This window comes from Trichosurus vulpecula, chromosome 5, assembly GCF_011100635.1.
Source record: "Trichosurus vulpecula isolate mTriVul1 chromosome 5, mTriVul1.pri, whole genome shotgun sequence".
NCBI classification, from domain to species: domain Eukaryota; kingdom Metazoa; phylum Chordata; class Mammalia; order Diprotodontia; family Phalangeridae; genus Trichosurus; species Trichosurus vulpecula.
The window spans coordinates 86379980-86400778 of record NC_050577.1 but is presented as its reverse complement, the minus strand read 5'-3'; the positions used below and the strand labels follow the sequence as shown (position 1 = coordinate 86400778).

The following is a 20799-nucleotide window of genomic DNA, read 5'->3' as shown; positions in this document are numbered from 1 at the left end:
CCAGTCCCCTCATTTTACACATCAAGAAATTGATGTTCAGAAAGGATAAGTAATTTACTAAGGTCACACAGCTAGTCAGTGGTAGAACACTGGCTTCTGACTACCAGCATCTTAGGTTTACAGAGTTATAAGGGGCTTCAGAGGTTATTTGGTCCCACTTTTACCTGAACTGAAATCTTCTTGTTGTATAGGTATTTTTTTCTCCATAGAAATTGTTATCTAATCATTTCCTCTTATATTGCTGGAATTAAATTTCTTTTTAATCTCAAAGAGTTGTGTGTCCTTACCTAAAAATCTTAGTAGATTTGGCTCATGATTTTAGCCTATAAAATATTTTGGTATTTTTCTGTCTTCAAACTTGTTATTCTCCCTGGTATCAGAAAATTTGTAATCATGTTTTTTATGCTTACATACAAATCATTGATAACTGTTGAGCCAGAACAGGACCAATGATAGATTACCCCCCCCTCCCTCCCCAGATAACTATGCTGTTTGTTGATGATCCTTTAATCACTATTCTTTGTGTTGAATTATTCATCTACTTAGCTGCTTTTACACTGCCTTTTTCATCATTCCAACTTGCCCACAAGACTATTGGGAGAGTTATCTAAACATATCAACATTTTAGCAAAATATCTTGTGGGTTTGGGAGGATAAATTTCAGAGGCTAGTGAGGTCTTCCTTTATCATTCCCCAGCATTTAGTGGTCAAGTTTTTATGTGGTAGGTTTTAGGATGTTAAATCACTATGCTACTAACAAGTGAGAAAGACCAACTTGCAAATTTCATATATAAGTTGGATTTATTAGAACATAATATGGCCAGACCTGTATGCATGAGGGAGGGTATTAGTACACTGTTAGCAGTGTTCCTCTTGGGTACATTATAAGTCATCTTGTCAGAATTGTGGAAGATAGGAAATGATGCACATTGTAGAGCATGAGATTTGAGACTAAGCAATTCTTGCTTATGTACAGAAAGACTTACTTTGATGCAAATTGTTAAAGGTTTTGAGAGAATAGGCTGGCTAAGCTTGCTGACAGTCTTTTTTTTTTTTTTTTTTTTTTTTTGACTACAAGATTGGCCCTTTGGTGAGAGCATTGTTGCCTTGGCACACATTCTGTATCCTCAGTAGCCTTAGAGACATAGGTGGCTGTTACTTGGATAGGAATCTTGTATTGGATAATTTCTCATAATCCTAAGGATAACAAATGCATTAATTTTAGGTGACAGTTTGTCTCAGGGTAGGCAGCCTGCTTAGATGCATGTTAATAAATTGTTCTAAAAACAACCTTGTAAGTAATTACTCTTAAGAGTGGGGGTGGGGTGGGGTAGGCTTTGGTAAAACACTAGTAAGGCTTTGCAAAAGTTACAAAGGGGAAAAAGCATTGTTAAGCATTTAGTAGGCCAACTAAGAGGTTACGGGCAGCTAAGAGGTAATGTGAAACAATAGGATGAACACTGCATTTTATGTCTGAGGACTTGGGCACTTCAAATTGTGATCTACTACTTAGATGTTGGACCATGGGCAAGTCACTTAACTCTATGTGCCTCAGTTCTTCATATGTAAAATGATGAGGCTAGACTAAATGACTAACAAGATCCTCTTCTGCTTTATTATCCGGAGGGTTATGATCTACTTCATAGAAAAAAAAAGTTCCCTTCCAGTTTAGGAAGAGAATCTCCGATTTAGTATACCATATGTTGTAAATGTATCTAATCCCAGTCAAGGGGCACACTAACATTCTGCCTACCTTTTTTTTTTTTACAGGCAGAAATTAACGAGACATAAAATCGTGAAATGTTTCATAGTAGTCACACAAATCACTGTCCAAGCAAAAGGGACACCTTTAACAATGTCAGAGTTGAAACATGCTTCAAGACATTTCTCTAGTGATCCCGTCTAATAAACCCTTGTCAACAAAGGAAATGATCTATTTTTGATGAACATTTTCTGGCTCTTATTGCTTACTTCCCTTCTAAGTTCTTGTAAACTTTTGAAAAATAGTTAAAGAATTTTTGCCAAGACTGTCAATGTCTTTGGCCCATAATTTAAAGAACTTGCCTTTTCCCCTTCCAGAAATTGGGATTGTGTTTGCCCATCTCCACTCCTGAGGCATACCTCTTCTGTTTGATTTTTTCAGAGATCACTGAAGGTGGTTCAGGGGAGCAATATTAAGGCTGTAAAGGTAGGTTGAAGTCATGTTGTGAAGGGCTTTAAATACCACAAAAAATGTATTTGTATTTGATTCCAAAGTTATTAATGAGAATGAAAGATACTTCCTCTATTCTCTATTTCTACTTAATTTCCTCATCTGCAAAGTGCAGGGCAGCTGGCCAGGTGTTTGTTAAATTGAATTTAACCGAAATTCTATTCTAGCTCTAAAATGCTATGATTATCTTTATCAACAATTGAATTCACCAAACATTTATTTTAAGTGTCTGTGTTCCGAGATGTTTTCTACAATCGTAGGTTTTGGGTGGAATTTATGTTAAATGATATAGTATTGTCTCTGCATACATGGAGCAATAAAGTCTTAACGGGAGATAGACAAGTTTTTTATTAGTGTGTAAGAGAGACAGTACAATGGAATAAACATGATTTGGATTCAGAGGACCTGAGCTTAGGTTGCAGGTTCCTTAACTTGCTTTAGGAATGTAAGGCAAGTCATTTAACTTCTTGAATCCTTCATTTCCTCTTTAGAATGAGGTTGTACTACACAGGTCTATTATGAGGATCACATGAAGTGCTTGATAACCTTTGTAAAGATAGACTATAAGAGGTGCAAAAAATGAACAAAAACCTTTGTCAGGTCAGAGCAGAAAAATCCTTACCAATTGAGGGTGAGCTGAGGTATTTTGGAACAAGTGGAAATTCAATTTGACTTCAAAAGATATGTAGAGTATTCAACAGGTGGAAGATGGCATTCGTGGTATAGTATTAATAGTATGAGAAAAGCTGTTGAGGTGGAAGAGTGCTGCTGGTTTTCAGGGATAGAGTAGAATATCTGAATGGGAATACTAGTACAAGATCAGGATAAGGTTGTACTCGATTGTGGGAAGCCTTTTTTGAGACTAAGCAAAGTACTTTAAACTTTCCAGTGTTGGTAATACAAAAGAATTTTGAACAAGGGATTAGGCATTAAGATGTCTTGCAAAGTCAAAGGAGGATCTGTTAGGAGGTCTTTTCTGATAAGTCCCATTGGTTGTGGTGTTTTTGAGGGCTTGCTTATACTATAATAGTGGGAGTGGAAGTAGAACCGAAGAAGATGGAGAGAGATTGATTATTCCAACAGAATCAATAGGACTTCATTCTTCATTTACAATATGAGTGAAGAATGAAAGGTAAGTCTGAATCTTCTGGGAGACTGAAAGGTGGTACTGCTGATAGGAATAGAAAATTCATAAAGAAGAGCATGTTTTGGAAGAAGGGCAATACATTAGAATTTGGACATGCACGAAGTTTGAGATTCTGGCAAGGCATTCAGGTAGAGATGGAGGCAGGTGTAAGTGTGGAACTTGAAGAGAGGTCTGGACTGGAGATTTGGAAGTCAATTCTGCAGGTGTTGGTTGAAGCCAAGAACATGAAAGAAATTGCCAAGGGAAATAATCAGTCTATAAGCATTTATTAAGTGTCTATTGTGCCAAGTGCCTTTTTTTTTTTTTTTGAGACCAAGAGCAAAAGGCGGTTGTGAAGGAGACCTTAGAACCTTGGAGAGCACCCAGGTGGAGTGGTCCCAGGAGAGCAGGAAGTGTGTGGTACCCTTAGGAGTTAAGGAGAGAGAGGGAGGGTCTAGAAAAATGATGTCATTAGATGTGTCATTCTTCATTTAGAGAAGTCAAGGAAAAAGTGTCCTCTGGGCTAGAAGACACTGTGTAGTCCAATGCCTTCATTTTACAGATAAAGAAGCAGGCCCAGGGACTTCCCAAAGGCACCTGGGATGGGGTTTGAGCCCAGATTCTCTAACTTAAGAGGCATCTTATTAATACAGCTCCTGGATTAGGGTCATTGGACTTGGTGATTAAGCCATGATCACCTAAGAGATTGTTTTCAGTAGAGTGGATAAAAGTCTGATTAATTAGCATGCATTTTATCACTCTCCTAGAGCATGGAGATATGAAGACAAAGGGGAAACAGACCCTGGTGTCAAAGTGTGCCACCATGTATGCCCCCTCTCATTTCTTTCTCTCCCTTCCTCCCCCCATCTCCAAATTTGGGGATCCTAAGTATCCTTGTAGGTAAAGAGTATAGAGGGAGAGGTTGAAGAAGCATGGGGGAGGGGGAGACGATTTCTACAACAAGGTCCGAGAGGTATGTATAGAATGGTCATTGACTGAAGGGGGTCAGAAAAAATATTAGTCTTAGCAAGGAAGATGCAAATAGTACCTCTTGTTCTTCTTAATAATATTTACCATGTGTGCTTCATAAGTTAATCTCATAGAGCGGTGTCAAACTCAAATAGAAGTTAGGACCACTAAGTCTTACGTAAGAAACTACATACTAACATTATTTATGTTTGTTGTATTTTTATTTATTTTGTTAAATAATTTCCCAATTACATTTTAATTTAATTCTATTGGACTGCCTGATGTTAACACCTGATTCTAATATAAGCCAATAAAAAAAATTCTTTTGTGTTTGTGATAAACTGGTACTACCTTAACTGAACACTTTTTTTGAGATCAATTTGACATTGTTTTCATGAGATAACTAGCTGTATTTTTTCGTATTCAAAGTTTCAGTGCAGAGGAAAAACATAAGCAAAATAATAGACATGAAAAAGAAAAGGTGACTAATAATTCTGGCATTCATTTTAGCTGAGATTAGTATAGCATGGAGTTTTGGATTCAAGAGTGGGTATGATTTCACATGTACTTTTGAGGTCCTAAGTCTTTATTTAAACATCGCCAAGAAAGGGTAAAACTGATGCCTTTATGTAAAAATGCTTAGATGATAGATCAAGACTTAGTACTTGATTTGGAAATGAGCCTGGGAGAATTTAACTTAATAGATGAAAGAGCCGTTTTGAGCAATAGAAAGAATCGGTTTTGGAAGTTTCTTGGATTTTACTTCATTGGAGATTCAGCTAAGTTGGATGGAGTTAAAGTATAAATCCACAGAAGTGACAAATTAGCTGCAAGTAATCTTAGGCAATAGGAAAATTCTCATGGAAAAATTTTTAAAAAACATGATAAGCAATGGCTCTTGTGATTAATTTGTAGCTACCACTGTCAACTTTTAACTTTTTTTTGCTGCCTCACTTTCCCTTGAGCACCTTAATGAATCAGTTAATTGGTAGCAGTGTAGACTGTTCTTAATTTCTGCTTGTGACAAGAGGAAGCAGCAGTTAGTTTTTTGTTTGGTGCTGCCTCTGAATAACCACAGCAGAAGTAATATGCTTAGCATACGTGCTTGGTTGTGGGTATTTTTGAAAAGAAAATCAGCTTTGGGTATCGGTCTGTATTGAGAAACCCAAGAATACTAGAAACCAAGAAAATCTAAAACCTTAGGGCCAATTTTTTTCCCTTCCACTTCCGTTAGAAGGCCTTTACTGCTCTCCATTGTCTTTCTCTCAAAACACAACTTTTCAGACCTTGAATGACATTGATGTACCATTTTTTGTTTATAGGATGATAGATTTAGAGTTGGAAGTGGGGGGGCAGTATATTTGGGGTAAGAAGTGACAGCTCTTAATGAAAGTCATTTATCTCTCATACCATTTCCTCTTTCTCTGGCCTTTGCATTGGCTGATCTCCATTGTTGAAATACATTTCATCTTTCCTGCTTCCTCTTAGAATTTCTAGTTGTTTTCTTCAAATAGCACCTTCTATATGAAGGCCTCTCTGAATTTCTGTCACCTTTCCTCACTCCCCAAAATTTGTTAATGTGCCTTCTCCCATTTTTTGTATTTCGAGTGCATAATTATATAAATGCTGCCTCCCTCATTATAATGAAAGCTCCTGGAGGGCAGAGACTGTTTTTGTCTCTTGTCTTTCTATCCCCAGTGCTTAGCTTAGTGCCTGGCATTCTTCCACTTAGTTGCTAAAGTGTAGATATGACCATGTCATCTCTTTAGTCAACTCCAACAATGGTTTCCAGTTATATCTGGGATAAAAGATAAAATCTTCTTGTTGGGTTATTTTAAAGGATCTACCCCCTTCCTAACTTTCCAGTCTTATGATTGCTTCTCTTCTACAATACCTAGGATTCAGCCATGCGGGCCTACTTGCTATTCCTCACACATTCCATGTCTTGACCCTGCTGTTGCACTGGCTCACCTCCATGCTTGGGATGTTCTTCACCTCCCACCTCCTTCCCTGACCCTCCTCAAAAACTCAGCTCAGATCTTCAGGAGACCTTTTTCTTAACTCTCCCTAACCCTCGCTCCCCAGTTTTCTTCCACTCCTATTGCATATATATTTTATGTGTACATAGTTCTTTGTATGTTGTGTCTCCCGCTCTAGTATGAGTTCCTGTAGAGCAGGGAACATGTTTTTGCCCGTTTTTCATATTCCTACCACTCAGCACAGTGCCTGGCTAAGTGCTTAATAAATGCTTATTGATTGATGCCTGAATCCTGCCTATATCTGCAGGATTCTGTAACTGGGAGGACTCAGTGAACACTTGATTTAGGCTATATGTCAGTTTGTGATTATGTTTGGGGATGTGAGAGTTTCCCTTCCTAAATTATTATTAGCTTAGTTCAGGGTCTGAAACATTGTAGCAAACAAAGAGAGAATATGAATCTTTGAAATTTGCTTCCTTTGACATTGTGACTTTAGCTCTACCATAAGGCCTAAGGTTAATAGATAGCAGTATAGGTTATTAAATAACATAGGACATTGTGGTGAAGTGACTTTTTAACCCACCAATTCAGAAATTATTACAATCCTATCATTTACAGAAGATTTTTAATTTCAGGACTTGTTCCAACAAACTATTAAAACATGGTGGATTACTATGAAGTTCTAGGTGTGCAGAGACATGCCTCACCCGAGGATATTAAAAAGGCGTAAGTATTCTTTTTATTACTTTAAAATAAGGTTTCATTAGAATGTTGTTTTAGGTAGACATTTAATCTTGTTTTACAATTCTTTTGAGTTATCTGGCTTTGCAGAGAGAGACACAGCCCATTGCCTCCTATGGTTGAAGTAAACTTTTTAAGTGAGTAGGTTTAGAAAATATATTGATATGTATTTGTTTGTTTTTGTAATATATCGATTACATATGCCTACTTTTAACCTTTTTGACTTGGAATCTGGCTGGATATTGGAAGAAGACAAGGCTACAGTTACCTAGAATGAGTAAATCTACTTTATTCTTTAGTAGTGTTTTTTTTTTTTAAACTAGTTTCTTGTAAGCTGAAAGGATACCCTTATAGTTGATTATGGACCTTCACAACAGCAAGATAGATGATGAACCTGAAAAAGTGGAGTCTATATTTCTGCATACATGAGGGAAACTACCTGGAAATAAAGAGATTTTCATTGGACATTTAGAATATAAAAAAGGAATTAGGTTAAGTTTTTGTCCTAGTGTGGTTTGCCTAATGCTGTTTCACAGGGAAGTATCGAATTGAATCAAAAGAGACTGGTGGGCACAATGGTGTAACAATAGACACGAAATTATATGGAACAGCAGTTATAGGACTAATTTGCATCCAAAGGGATGATGAAATAATCCTTGCTCTGACACAGTTATGCCAAACTGGACACAGCTGGAAAGTGGATGAAAGAGAATATATTGTGAGAAAATATTCTACAGGGAGCTTAAATAACTCTGTGATATGAGAATGGGCCAATAAAAAGACATGGAGCACTATGAACTCCAGTGATTGATTAGTTTCAGGGAATCAGCAGTAGTTCAGCTATTAAATAAGTGACCATTGACTTAACTATAAAAGCAGTGTTGCAGATGTTCTGCAGTAGAAGCAGCAACACAAACCACAGGAACGTTGTTGCATACAGAGTATCATGTTTTCATCAATTGAATCATCAACTATTCTAATACAGTTTGGTGCTTGAGGTCAGAGGTTTGAAATTTCTACTTCTGGTCAGCATTAAAAAATTTCAATTGAAAGTCATTTCATATTAGCTATAAATAATTGGTTCTTGAGCAAAATTAAATGTTCCATCTCCATAGTTGGTTATATTCTCAATTGTTGAGGTTTCTTAGAACTTACTAGGATTTATTTCTTCTTTAGCGCATTAGCTTTTCTTACCTAAGCATGTAGTTGCTTTAGTCTTTTACATTTTAACTTTTAAAAGGATGCTACTTACCACTGAATTATTGCTAGTTGAATTTATTGTGAACTGAAAGGGCAAATTAGAGCAAATTAAATTGTGCCTAGAAATAGGCTTTTGTGTGTGTTTTAATAAAAAGGTAAGTTTTGAATAGGTTGTGTAGACTGAAGTATCTTTGTTCTAGAGTTATAACTTAACTCAGTTTTAGGTAAGTTACACATTTTTCCTCAATGTTAATCATTTTGCTGCTGCTGAGTATATCTTTGAAAAAGCCAAGAATCATAGCCATAGGATTCTGGCACAAGAGGATGATGGGTATTAATAGCAATGTTTGAGAAAGCATTGGATTTAATTCAGGGGAGCCCTGGGTTTGACTTCTACCACTGATGATTGCTTACCTCTGTGATCTGTGGGCAAGTCACTTGAATTCTCTTAGTTGCAGTTTCCTCATCCATAAAAGGGAAATAATACTTGCTGTGCCTACCTTACAGGTTTGTTATAAATATCAAATAAGAATAATCTATTTGCCTTATAAATGGAAATGCGGTGTAAAGACTAGTTGTATTTTTGAATATTAAAAGCAAAAGGTTTCTTAGAGCAATAGTATCTAAAAGATACTTTGCTGTTTGCTAGTTATATAGTCAACTATATATTTCCTTCAGAAAAGTTTATTTGTGTTAGACTAGGTAAAGTAGGGTGTTATCCTCTAGGACTTAATGGAACGAGAATCACATTGGGTAGTTTCTAGACCTTCTTTCTCCATACCCTACGTGAATTTTTGCTGTCTGTGGCACTGTTTTTTATACATTTAATACCTCAAACCTATTTACAGTTGCTTTTTTTGTAAAATATTTTGATAGACCAGATTTCATCAGGTACTAGTGAGCCTCACAGTTTTGATACATTTAGTTGGTACTTCTACCCTTTCTTTTTTGGATTTCTAATATTTTAAGGAGATGGGACCTCCTGGTATAGAAACTTCCTTCACTCATGCCCCATGGCAACTCTTTATTTGTGACTTGCCCCATGTTCACAGATCTATTATGTGAACCCAGATCTTTTTGTATCCAATGTCAGCCTGCCCCCTTCCCCACTATGTCAGGTTCTCTTGCATTTTTAGTTTATAATCCATTTATCTTAGTGTTGGAGAGAAGATGAGCATTTGATTTAAAAGTTGTAGCAACTATCTAGCAAATGATCATCTTTGAACTGCTTTTTTTCCCCCTGAAACCATATTAAACTGCCATTGAAGGCACATTGATTTTATACATTCATATGTAATACATACCTTTCTCTGTACTTTTCTTTACTCTAGGTATCGTAAATTGGCACTAAAGTGGCACCCGGATAAAAATCCTGAAAATAAAGAAGAAGCAGAAAGGAGATTCAAACAAGTAGCTGAGGCATATGAGGTGTTATCAGATGGTAAGTACTACAGAGCTGTAGTGTACATTGGCTGGATAGTGAAGATAATGATATTCTGAGTGCAAGCAAAGTATGTACAATAATTTGCCTCTTTAAGTCGATTTTGGCGTTATCAGAGGAAAGCGCTACTGACATTCAAAATTTTCTGATTTCAAGCAGACAAGAAATGAAGATCTAGTTTTGGCAATATTCTGGAAAATATGATTTGACAGTTAATAGCTATGAATGGTGTGTCAGCTGGTTTTTCTTCATAGATTGAATGATGATAGTAGACAGTTTAAAAACAATGCCCACCATCTCTGCTATTCAAGGAACGAAGGCAAAAAAAAATGGTATGTACCATTGGAATTATCATTTTTTTTTGGTCTGGGTTTTTGAAAGAACGTTTTATTTGGGCACTATTTGTGACAGAACTGACTTACAATTTAATATTAATATCATTTAGTTTGAAACTTCAATCACTTATAAATCTATTGCTTAGACTGGTGGAGTAGGTGGTGTCTGTGATAACGTCTTCAGGGTTTACTTTTCTCAGATAGTTATCAAAGCCAGTTAATTCTATTTAGATTTCTGTTTCCTACCTCTGTACCATGATGATCCTGATCATTTCATGATAGATGCTTTTGATACTTTAAATTTTTATCTAAGAAGGCTCTTTTTATTTAGTACAGAAGCTAAATCAACAATGAAACAGCCTTGAAATAAGGTAAATCTGCAAGATTTTTCTTAGGCCTTCCTAGGCTTTGTAGTATCATACTGATATTGTGGTGGTGGCAGATCTTAGAGTAAAACTTTTTATTCAAAAGGAGTTTGGGTATCTAGTCTTAAATGTCTCACTTGTTGAGAGGTGGATTATTTATAGTTTATTTAGATTGAATAGGATTAAATAAATTATAGCTGCATATTTTTTTCACTACTCTGTTTTGTGGTGGTAGTAGTGGTGATGATGGTGGTATGTATGTATACTTATTTAGTGTGGAGAGAAATTTAGTTTTTGCATCAGGACATCTGAGTTCAAGTCTCATGGACAAATTACTTGTCTTCTGAGCCTCTATTGTCTCATCTGTAAAAGGTAATATGTATATACTTAAAAGGCACTGTGTTTTTTTAGAAACCTCTACCCACCCAAATCTCATAACTATAAATTGAGATTTCATCCTTTAGAATTTTGCTTGACTTTTGGAAACAGTAGCAGAATTATAACATTTTGGAGCTGTTGCTCTGTAGCAGAGGTTGTCAAACTTCAGCCTGTGGATTTGATCCACTGCCCGTTTCTCCTGAAATCTTCAAATGGTTTTTTCATTTAAAAATAGTTTTATTTTAATTTTGGCTTTTGGTTTTCTGACTCCTGCCCTATAGCAACCAATTTTCAACAAAGGTTGTTTTAAGTACTAGTATTTTTGGAGAAGTGTTTTCACTTATTAAAGTATTTACTGTAGTAGATTCTACTGTTATTTACCTAGTAAGCTTACCTCAGTGTTCCCATTAGAGGCTCTTGAACACATCCTTCCTATTAGAATAGCTGAAGACAAGCTAAAAAGCTCCAGATCACAGAGTTTCATATATATTGTTTTTTTGTAGACTTTTTACAGAGTTTAGTTTTTGCTCAGATTGAGCAACCATATATCTTCTTACACCCCAGTATGGTCCGTGGACTTCTAGCAATTATTTGTTACTTTTGCATAAGAGACTTGAAAAACAACAATTTGAGAACTGTTGCTATATATTTTTAGGCAACAGAAAATTATAGTTTGGTATATTTTCATCCACTTTAAGTGTATTAGAGAATATATCCAGCAATTTACAGGTGGGGATTAGCTGGCTCTTCAGGATATTTTACTTCTGTGCAGTCTGCTAGTGTTAGGAAACATCCTTGGTGTATTACACATATGTTAGGTCTAAAGATAGCATATCTGGTTTTTACCTCCTTTTGACTTCTGTCAGCCTTTTATGTGAGTTTGAATATTACATTATAGGATCTCTAAAAGAATTTCTTGTTTGATATTGGTCATCTTCACTCGGGGATTTGTTCAGTGATCCTTGGGCAGATAATAATTCGCCATTTTTTTCTCCTCTCCTTTTCTACCACCTATCTTTTCCTCTCTTTTATTTTTTAAAGTCTCTGTTTATTCCCTAGACCTATCAGTGGTATTCACAAGTATTGCTTATTCATCCCTGGTAGCATGAAGTTAAATAATTTGTTGACTCCTGTTGGTAAGACAGAAGTGCTCATAAGGAGTTGCTGATGCTACATTCTGAAAAGAATCACTGCAGTGTAATTTTCAATAATTAGGCCCTGTTGATGGTACTTCACTGTCTTCCATGTGGTATAGACAATTTCCTATAAATTTTATCTTTTAAAAAATTCTACAGATATTGATGGAGAATCAAAAATTGCTGTGAAATTTAAAAGCAATAGACAGGTAGTTTATTGCGGGAAAAATAATCCCAGATATTCAGCCTTTGTGCTGGATTAGGATGGAAATTTCAGTTTTGACAGTTCCTCTAAGGTTACTACATGACTTTGATAATATATATGATTCTTGGATTTTGGTGCTAAATAATAATGGTGCTATATTCCATTAGTTTTTTTTTTTTTTTTGTTTTTGTTTTTTGGCAAGGCAATTGGGGTTAAGTGACTTGCCCAAGGTCACACAGCTAGTACATGTGTCAAGTGTCTGAGGCTGGATTTGAACTCAGGTCCTCCTGACTCCAGGGCCGGTGCTCTACACACTGTGCTACCTAGCTGCCCTGCTATATTCCATTAGTAATGATTTTACAAATTAATGTTACAATCTCACCTGGGCCCTTGCAAAGCAGCAAAGCAATTCTTTTACTCCTTTCTAAATAACTCTTTTCTCATTCACCACAGGGATGGTTTTAAACCTCTTCTCTCTTTAACTGTCCTAAATCTGTCTTCAATCCCTTCCTCTCATGAGGAGCTTACTTTACTAGAAAGATTGAATTTATTTGGCAAATATTCTCCTGATTTTCTCTTTATCTCATATCCCTCTGACATGATCCCCCACCATCTCCTTTACTCTTATCCTTGACTAGACTAACTCTCCATGTACCCTTGATCCTATTTCCCCAATAGCCCCCTCCCCAGCACATTGCTTCCATATCTCTCCTCCATTCCCACCTTTCTCCATTCCCTCATCTTCTGTCTGTCTCAACTTAACTATTCCTTCCTATGCCTACAGACACTCTGAAGTCTTCCTTATCTTTCAAAAATCTTAACTAGATTCTACTGTTATGGATAGATTGCCGTATAACTGTGCTTTTGTTGAAAAAGCTGTTTACACTCTCTGTTTCTACTTTTCAGTGTTATCTAATCTCCCCTCCCGGCTCTCCTCCCTCTTCTCCCCCCCCCCCCCCCCCAATCTGGCTCCCGATCTTATCATTCATCTCAAAGGGCTCTTTCCAAAGTTATCGGTGATCTTCTAGTTGTCAGATCTAATGGCCTCTTCTCAGACTTCATCCTCCTTGACCTTTCTACAACCTCTTCTCAATCCTCCTCCTCCTTGACCTTTCTGTGAGTTTGGCACTATTGATTGATTCTAGATGCTCTCTCCTTAGGTTTTTGTGACACTGATCTCTCTCACTTCCTCTCCTACCTATCTAATCTTTTGTCCTCTTTCTTGTTATGGCTCTTCATCCATGCCATACCCAGCAACAATGGGTGTCCCCCCAAGCTCTGTCCTGGACCCTCTTCTCTTTTCCCTCTCCATTCTCGCTTGGTCATCTCATCAGCTCACAAGGGTTCAGTTGGCATTTCTATGCAGATGACTCCCACATCCACATATCTAGTCATAATCTCTCTTATGAGCTCCCTAATCCTGTGTCATTCAAATGGAATATCCCATAGGCATCTCATCTTTATCTTTCTTCTCAACCCCACTCCATCCATTTTCTGAACTTCCCTACTATTAATGAAGCAGCACTGTCCTTCCAGTAGCCCACCCAGGTTTTGCAACCTTGGTGTCGTTCTCCACTCTTCACTGTGATGCTTATTCCTTATGTCCAGTTTTGGTACCAAATACCATTTCTATCCCACAACATCTCTCTTATAAAAAGTTACACAACTGTCATTCTAGTTCAGGCCATAATCACCTCTCACCCAGACCATTGCAGTAGCTTCCCAACTGGTCTTCCTGCCGCAATCTCCCCCCACTCCACTCTATTCTCCACATGGCCACCAATTTTCCTAAAGTATAGCTCTGTCCGTGTCATCCCCTCTTCCTCACTCAATGAACTAATGGTTTTCTATTCTAGGATCAAATATAAATTCTTCCATTTAAAGGTAATTACAACCTTGTCCTTCTAGTCTTCTTACACATTACTGCCCTCTAAGTAGTTGACTATCTAGGCACATTAACCTACTTGGTATTCTTCACACATCATATACTCTCTCCCTTTTCTCTCTCCTTTTTTATTGGCTATATTCCATTACTGGAATGATCCCTCTCCTACACCTCTATGTCTTATAATTCTTAGCTTCCTTCAGGATTCAGATCAGATACTGTCTAAAGCGGAAAAAAAAAATCTTTCCTGATAGTCATCTCATTCCCTCTACGCCCCTCCTCCCACCTGTAATGCTTTCCTCTCTAAGTTACCTTAAAGCTACTTTATAGATATTGTATTGCACATACTCTGTGTGTGTGTGTGTGTGTGTGTGTGTGTGTGTGTGTGTGTGTCCCCATATTGTTTCCTCCATTGGAATGTAAGCTTCTTGAAGACAGAAACGTTTCCTTTGTATTCCCATCATTTAGCACAGTGCCTGAACCATATTAAATACTTAATAAACTTTTGTTGATTGTGGGTTTTTTCAACCAGAAGTTCATGTTGGTTATTTCTTTATTAGATGATTTGTTCTTCTAGTACATTTGTAGATGATTTATATTTTTTCATTTCTTGTCAGTTAACCAAAATGCATTATTAAGCATTCACTTACTATGCTTAAAACTCTTGTAAAATAGAGCTAATAGGTAAATAAAATGTTGCTTCAGTTCTTATGATATACTTCCTGAATTAATGACTAGGAATGTGCCATGCTACTCAGACATTTCCAAGTATGTTTCATCAATATATAAAACACTGGGGTAGTTTTGAAGGAACCATTGTAACCAACTGGGAAATAGCTGTAAAGTATTAACGTGGATAGTTATGGATGGGGAAGGAGGAAACTTATTTATATAACACCATTTATATAGCACCTGCTACGTACCAGGCACTGCACTTTACAAACATTATCTCACTGAATCCTTGCAACAATCCTGCAATGTAGGTGTTGTTATTTTACCCCCATTTTACAGTTGAGGAAGCAAGGCAGACAGAGGTAAAGGACTTACCCAGGGCTACACAGCTAGTTTGTGGGAGGCCAAATGATTTGAACTGGAGTGCTCCTGACTCCAGGCCCAGTGCTGTGGCCCCTAGCTGCCACGATTATGGACTGTTTTATTACTTCCAACAGATAGCTTGTGTGATTTGTGTAATTGTTGCATAATACATGCTTGTAAATCTGATTTCTGCTGTGCAGAGGTAGGGACAGGTTCCCCACTCCTGAATTGTAGAGTATGTATGATTTTTTTCCACTCAAGAAGCCCTATTTATGGCTTTTTTACTATGTAAAAGAATAACATTGGAGCCTAACTTTTGTTTATGTTGCAACCTTTACTATATCTAATCAGTAAATCTGCTCAGAGTTTATTTAATAACCACCTGATTTGATTATTACAAAGAAAAGCTGAGTAGAATTGTAAATTCTATTTGGAGCTAGAACTAGCCAAAAATTTTTTAAGCCTTTTATATTTTATTTTGATATTTAGCAATAATGAACCGATGAGAATCCTTTTGAAATTTTTTTCAGTTTTACAAAGTGAAGACATCTTAAAGAGAATTTTTAAAAGGGGTTTTCTAATACCTCTTTTTGCTGTTGGTTTTGCTGTGGAAGCATTGATTTTGGAAAATTCAAAGTGACCACCTATTTCCCCAAATTAGTAGTTGTGTAGCTGCGATTTTTCCATACTCTGACAGATTATGTTCTACCTTCCTGTACATAAACTAAGTTTGTAGTCAGAAATCCTCATTGGTGGATTAGAGCTGAAACCTGTAATTATAAATTTTTTTTTACTTGAGTGCTTTCTAATAATATTACTATTAGATGACACAAATGTATGAAATGTTTGAAAAGTTGCAAATTCAGGAAGTAATAAAGTATTACTCCAGATCTTCCAATTTACAAGATTAAGTTTTGTTTTTAAACTAGTTTACAATCACAACTAGTTCTTAGGTATTGAGATTGTTATCATGGAAAATTAAATCCACTGACCTTGATCTTTGTGAATGAATGGGTGATTGTTGAGCACATAACCAATGGTTTTTTTTTACTAAAAGAGTAGGTGTGATGTGTCTTGGGATACAAAGCAAGTGCTATTACAAGTCTTCAAGCTGAGCTTCTAAATGGAAAACTATGGGCTGACAGTGGGTGTCCCCCCAAGCTCTGTCCTAGACCCTCTTCTCTTTTCCCTATCCATTCTCACTTGGTGATCTACTTGGTGTGAAACAGTCAGTAACTGGGTGGCTAGTTTTCATTCACAGTGGACAGTTAACAAACTTTCCTTTGTATACAGTCAGATTACAAGTCACAGATTTGATTTAGCATGGCATAGGATATTTTAGCATTCTCATTCTATTTGTAGAGGACTTTAGTTTTCATGTGTTCTGAAAGAAGTAGCAGTGGGTATTTATGGTAAAGTGGAATAGAGAAGAAGAGCTGGATTCTGTCCTTGACTGGTACATTAGCTCTGGGACTACTTAATCTCTTAATGCCCCCAGGGAAATCTTTTGAGACTATAAATTGCCACTTGGATGAGAAATGAAATCACAGCTTTTGTACTGCTTCCTACTCTTCCCTCCTCCATCCCCCAATGAAACCTCCTTGAATTTGTTTTCTTAATATGAAAAAAGGGTTGGAAATACAAATGAAGTATTTTGAAAATCCTTAATTTTCATGTTTGAAATGTTAAGGTGTAGGGGTGTGTGTGTGTGTGTGTGTGTGTAAATTTATATCTAGAATATTTGTATCCTTTATTGTAAGCTTCATATGCTGTTAATGTTTCCCAAGATAAACATTTCTGTTCCTCACCTATGTTGCTCCATGTTTGGTTTCTATGCCTTTATACTGGCTGTCCTCTATACCTGTAATGCTCTTTCTGCTTACCTCTGCTTTTTAAAATCCCAGATTTCCTTCAAGATTAGCCAAAATACCTCTTTCTGAAGGAAGCTTTTCCCAGTCTCCTCAGTTGCTAGTCCCTTCCCCTCTAACATTATCTTTTATCTGCTCTATATCTCCTATGTGCCTATTTATACACTTGTTTTCACCATTAGAATGTAAGTTCATGGACCATTTTTACCTTTCTTTGTATCCCCATAGTGCCTGACACATAGTAATAGATAATAAGTGTATCACACAGTGTCTGGTACATAGTAATCACTAGACTAGATGTCTTCTGTATGAGATGTTGACAAGTGAAAAAAGCAACATTGTAAACATGATACAAAATGACTGCAACACTCAATCAGTATGCGCTCTTGTCTTCTATCATGTCCCCTCATTGAGGTAGATCTCTTAGGCTACTTTTAATTTTTTTCTTTGTCACCTATGGTACCTTGTACAGTGTTTTCCTTAGGTATTGAATAAATGGTAATTATGTTGAACTAGATTCTCAGTTGTTACCAGTTACCAGCATTGCAAAAACTGAGACTTTAACAACAAGGTAAAGTTTACCTCCAGGGCCAAAATGACCCTCCCTGGCCACCACTTACACCTGCTACACACTTACTTATTATGTTTTGTCTCCTTCATTAGAATATAAATTCCTTGAGGGCAGCTGGGGGTCTCTTTGCCTTTGTATTTGTAACCCCAGTTTTAATACTGGGTTGGCACAAAGTAAGCTCTTAATAAATAGTTTTTTTTTTTTTTTTTGCACTCAAGCCGCACTCGGTAGAATTGGTGACTGTAGAGCATGTTGCAAGTGTAAGCTGTATAGTGATTCTGAGTGTCGTTGTCATTTTGTATCATGTTTATAATGTTGCTTTTTTCACTCTTCCTCATTTCATTGTTATATGCTCCCTCCTCCTCCTCCTCACCCCCCCATCCTCTGAAGGCTTTATAGTCATCTTTCCTTATATAATGCTATCATGTTTTATTATATTAATAGGAGAAAGTAGTTGGTGGAACATTCCCCATTTATTTTATGTGTTTTATTAACCTAAGTAAGGTTGATATGAATGTTCTTGTACATATGGGGAGCAGACTTTATATTATTTACCTTGGGGTATAGTCATAAGAATGTGATCTTTTCTTGGATAATCCCTAGTGCTTTTTTAGAGTGATTGAGCCACTAAACAGGTTTTTCAGCATTTGGCATTCCTGTCTTCCCACAGCTCTTCCAACAATGAAGTCTTGCCCCCTGTATCCTAACTTCATTATCTTGAGAAACAGGGTTGTTAGTAAAATGGAAGAACTGGAATTTGGAATACCCGACTTATTAGCTGTGTAACTAACCAAGGGCAAACTCTTTAACTTCTCTGAAACTTTGTTAATCTTAGTGCCATTTTCTCCCCTGTTACTTTGTATTTAAGTTGTATATATTGTTCCTATCCGTGTATATTTCTGCTTTCTTTGATGCAATAGAAGCTACTTGAGGGCAAATATGATTCCTGGTATATCATAGGTGATTAAATGTTGATTGAGCTTTGAAATGAGAATAAAAATCACCTGTATTACCTATCTTTTAGGGTTATTGTGAGACTTAAATGAGATAATTATGTAAAATATCTTGAAATTTTCTTAGTATTGTTTTATTTTCATCATTTGGTGAATTTGAATATTTCTAAGATAAATATTTGATTTTTTTTTTTGTTTCTTTTGAAATGGTACCTCTCCTTTGACTACTTGTTTCTTCCTGACTTTTCCATCAATTACTAAGAAATTTGGTGCTATGAAAAACTTAAATATATGTTTATGGGTATACAATTGGGAAGATAGCTTTTCTATTATATGTATAGAAGAAAAAGGTGTATATATATGTGTGTATATATATATATATATATATCTCAGCCTTATTTTTTTCATTATTTAGCCAAAAAACGGGACATCTATGACAAACATGGAAAAGAAGGACTAAATGGTGGAGTTGGAGGAGGTATGTAGACATTTCACACCAAAAATAGTCTTTTTTTTTCCAACTTGAATTTTGGCTTTTAAATTGAAGATAAAACTATTAGCTAGATCCTAGAATTTACTATATATTATTGTTAATGTTCTTTTAAAGCTAGAATGTCTTAAAAAGAAAAACAAATCAAAAACTGAACACTCCATCTGTGTAATGAATGACCAAGCTTGGACCCAGATAAGAATTGAGAGGATGCCACTCCAGGCCTTTGTAAAATTGAGCAGCTTTGGGTTTTGTGAACACTTATGTGCCATGGTTATAAATATGTAGGTATTGGAAATGTTGATCTATGTGGCCAGTTTTTTTCCTTTAATACTTTGTTATCGATGTTCTATTTTTAAATGAATTTCATTTCCAACTATATCCTTCTCCTCCAGAGAGCCATCACTTGTAACAAAACATTGAAAAGAGAAAGGGGGAAAGAAAGCTTAGCAAAACCAAAAACCGCAATTGCTCACAAACCCAAAGTTGTTCCATTTTACAAAGGCATGGAGTGGTATCCTCTGAATTCACTTCTTGGGGGCTGCGTGTGTGTGGTGTGTGTGTGTTGTTTACATAGAGTTTTAAAGTTGCTTCTTTGGGAGAAATAATTTCTTTTACAATTTTGGCCAGTTACTTTAGAATTAGAAAATTACTTTTGAAGGGTAGAAAGTATGTATGCCACACATTCTTAATTTAACTTGTAAACTTGATGACTCCTAGCCCATACCACTAGACCAAGATAATTCTTTGAACGTGATTCGTCTAGCCAAAATCAAGTCAATAATTGTTGACATACTGTATCAGTGTGAAATTGAACAGATTCACTAAGGGAAGTAGAGCTAGTACTTTAGAGTTCTTCCTTTGTATTCTACTCCTAGTACTCACTGTTATTGTCCTCCTGTTTAGTACCTCATTTCCTGAAGGCCATGTAGACAGACTTTCCTGGCCTTTATAGGTAACAATTAACTAATTGAATAAAATTGTCTTGAAAATTGTAGAAATTTACTGGAATTCTTTGGTTACTTGGTTTCCCACATGTGAATTTTAGTAAGTGCTTTCTGAAGACAAATTATTTTGTCTTTTTATATTATTAGCTTTTTAAAGTACCCAATTAATTAATAGGGCATAAACCAGTATAGATGAGGCTGGTGTAAAATCTATGCCATTTTGGAGGGAAACCAAAAATACAATGGAGTTTTGGTTACATTCTAAGAATAGAACAGAAAGTCTTGTCCCTTAAGTTTGCTTAGTAGTTGACCATGAAATTCATGAGTCTCCCCTGGAGTATATATTACAAAGTATGTTGAGAATTGTGTGGATTACAGATGCTAACAAGATTGAATGTGGTAGTTAGTTTTCCATCTCTACTGTGAAATATAAATTCTGCTGTTGTACAAATCAAGGCAGGGCATCTTAAAACATAATGAACTTTTTGGGCATTTATGAGTTTACTAAGTGTTACTCTCTTCCATGGAGGGCTTTAACTGTGCCATGTCTTCTTCCTGAAGCAAATGATACCAATTAGATACAATATACTGATAATTGTAAACATAATTTTCTTAAACCATTTCTGTAGGTGGAAGTCATTTTGATAACCCATTTGAATATGGATTCACATTCCGGAACCCAGATGATGTCTTCAGGGAATTTTTTGGTGGAAGGGACCCGTTTTCATTTGACTTCTTTGGTAAGCTATTGGTTGTGGTACTGTATCCCTGGTATGATGGCACTATACAAAATTTAACAATGTTCAATAAGATTTACTTAATCAGCTTCTTTCTATTAATTAGAATTATGCCAGTGTTTTAAGCCTTTCTATTTAAAATATATGGGAAATTTCTACTATCATTTTACTTTTTGCCTGTTATAGAGGCTTCTGACTTTTTGAAACAGTCGTCATGGTTTAAGAG

General features: G+C 36.2%; 1 protein-coding gene across 5 annotated transcripts in view; it reads left to right on the top strand.

The window, feature by feature from the left end:
- Positions 1-20799, top strand: part of DNAJB6 (DnaJ heat shock protein family (Hsp40) member B6) — a 132329-nt gene that overhangs the window by 32264 nt on the left and 79266 nt on the right. For 3 of the 5 annotated variants that reach the window (XM_036758973.1, XM_036758975.1, XM_036758976.1), the window contains exons 2-5: positions 6922-7012; positions 9559-9668; positions 18815-18877; positions 20466-20576. In XM_036758973.1, the coding sequence (XP_036614868.1) occupies positions 6948-7012; positions 9559-9668; positions 18815-18877; positions 20466-20576 (349 nt within the window). In that variant the 5' untranslated portion in view covers positions 6922-6947. Of the gene's footprint in view, positions 1-2143; positions 2189-6921; positions 7013-9558; positions 9669-18814; positions 18878-20465; positions 20577-20799 lie in introns of all 5 variants that reach the window. The other 2 variants (XM_036758974.1, XM_036758977.1) reach the window with 1 other exon arrangement.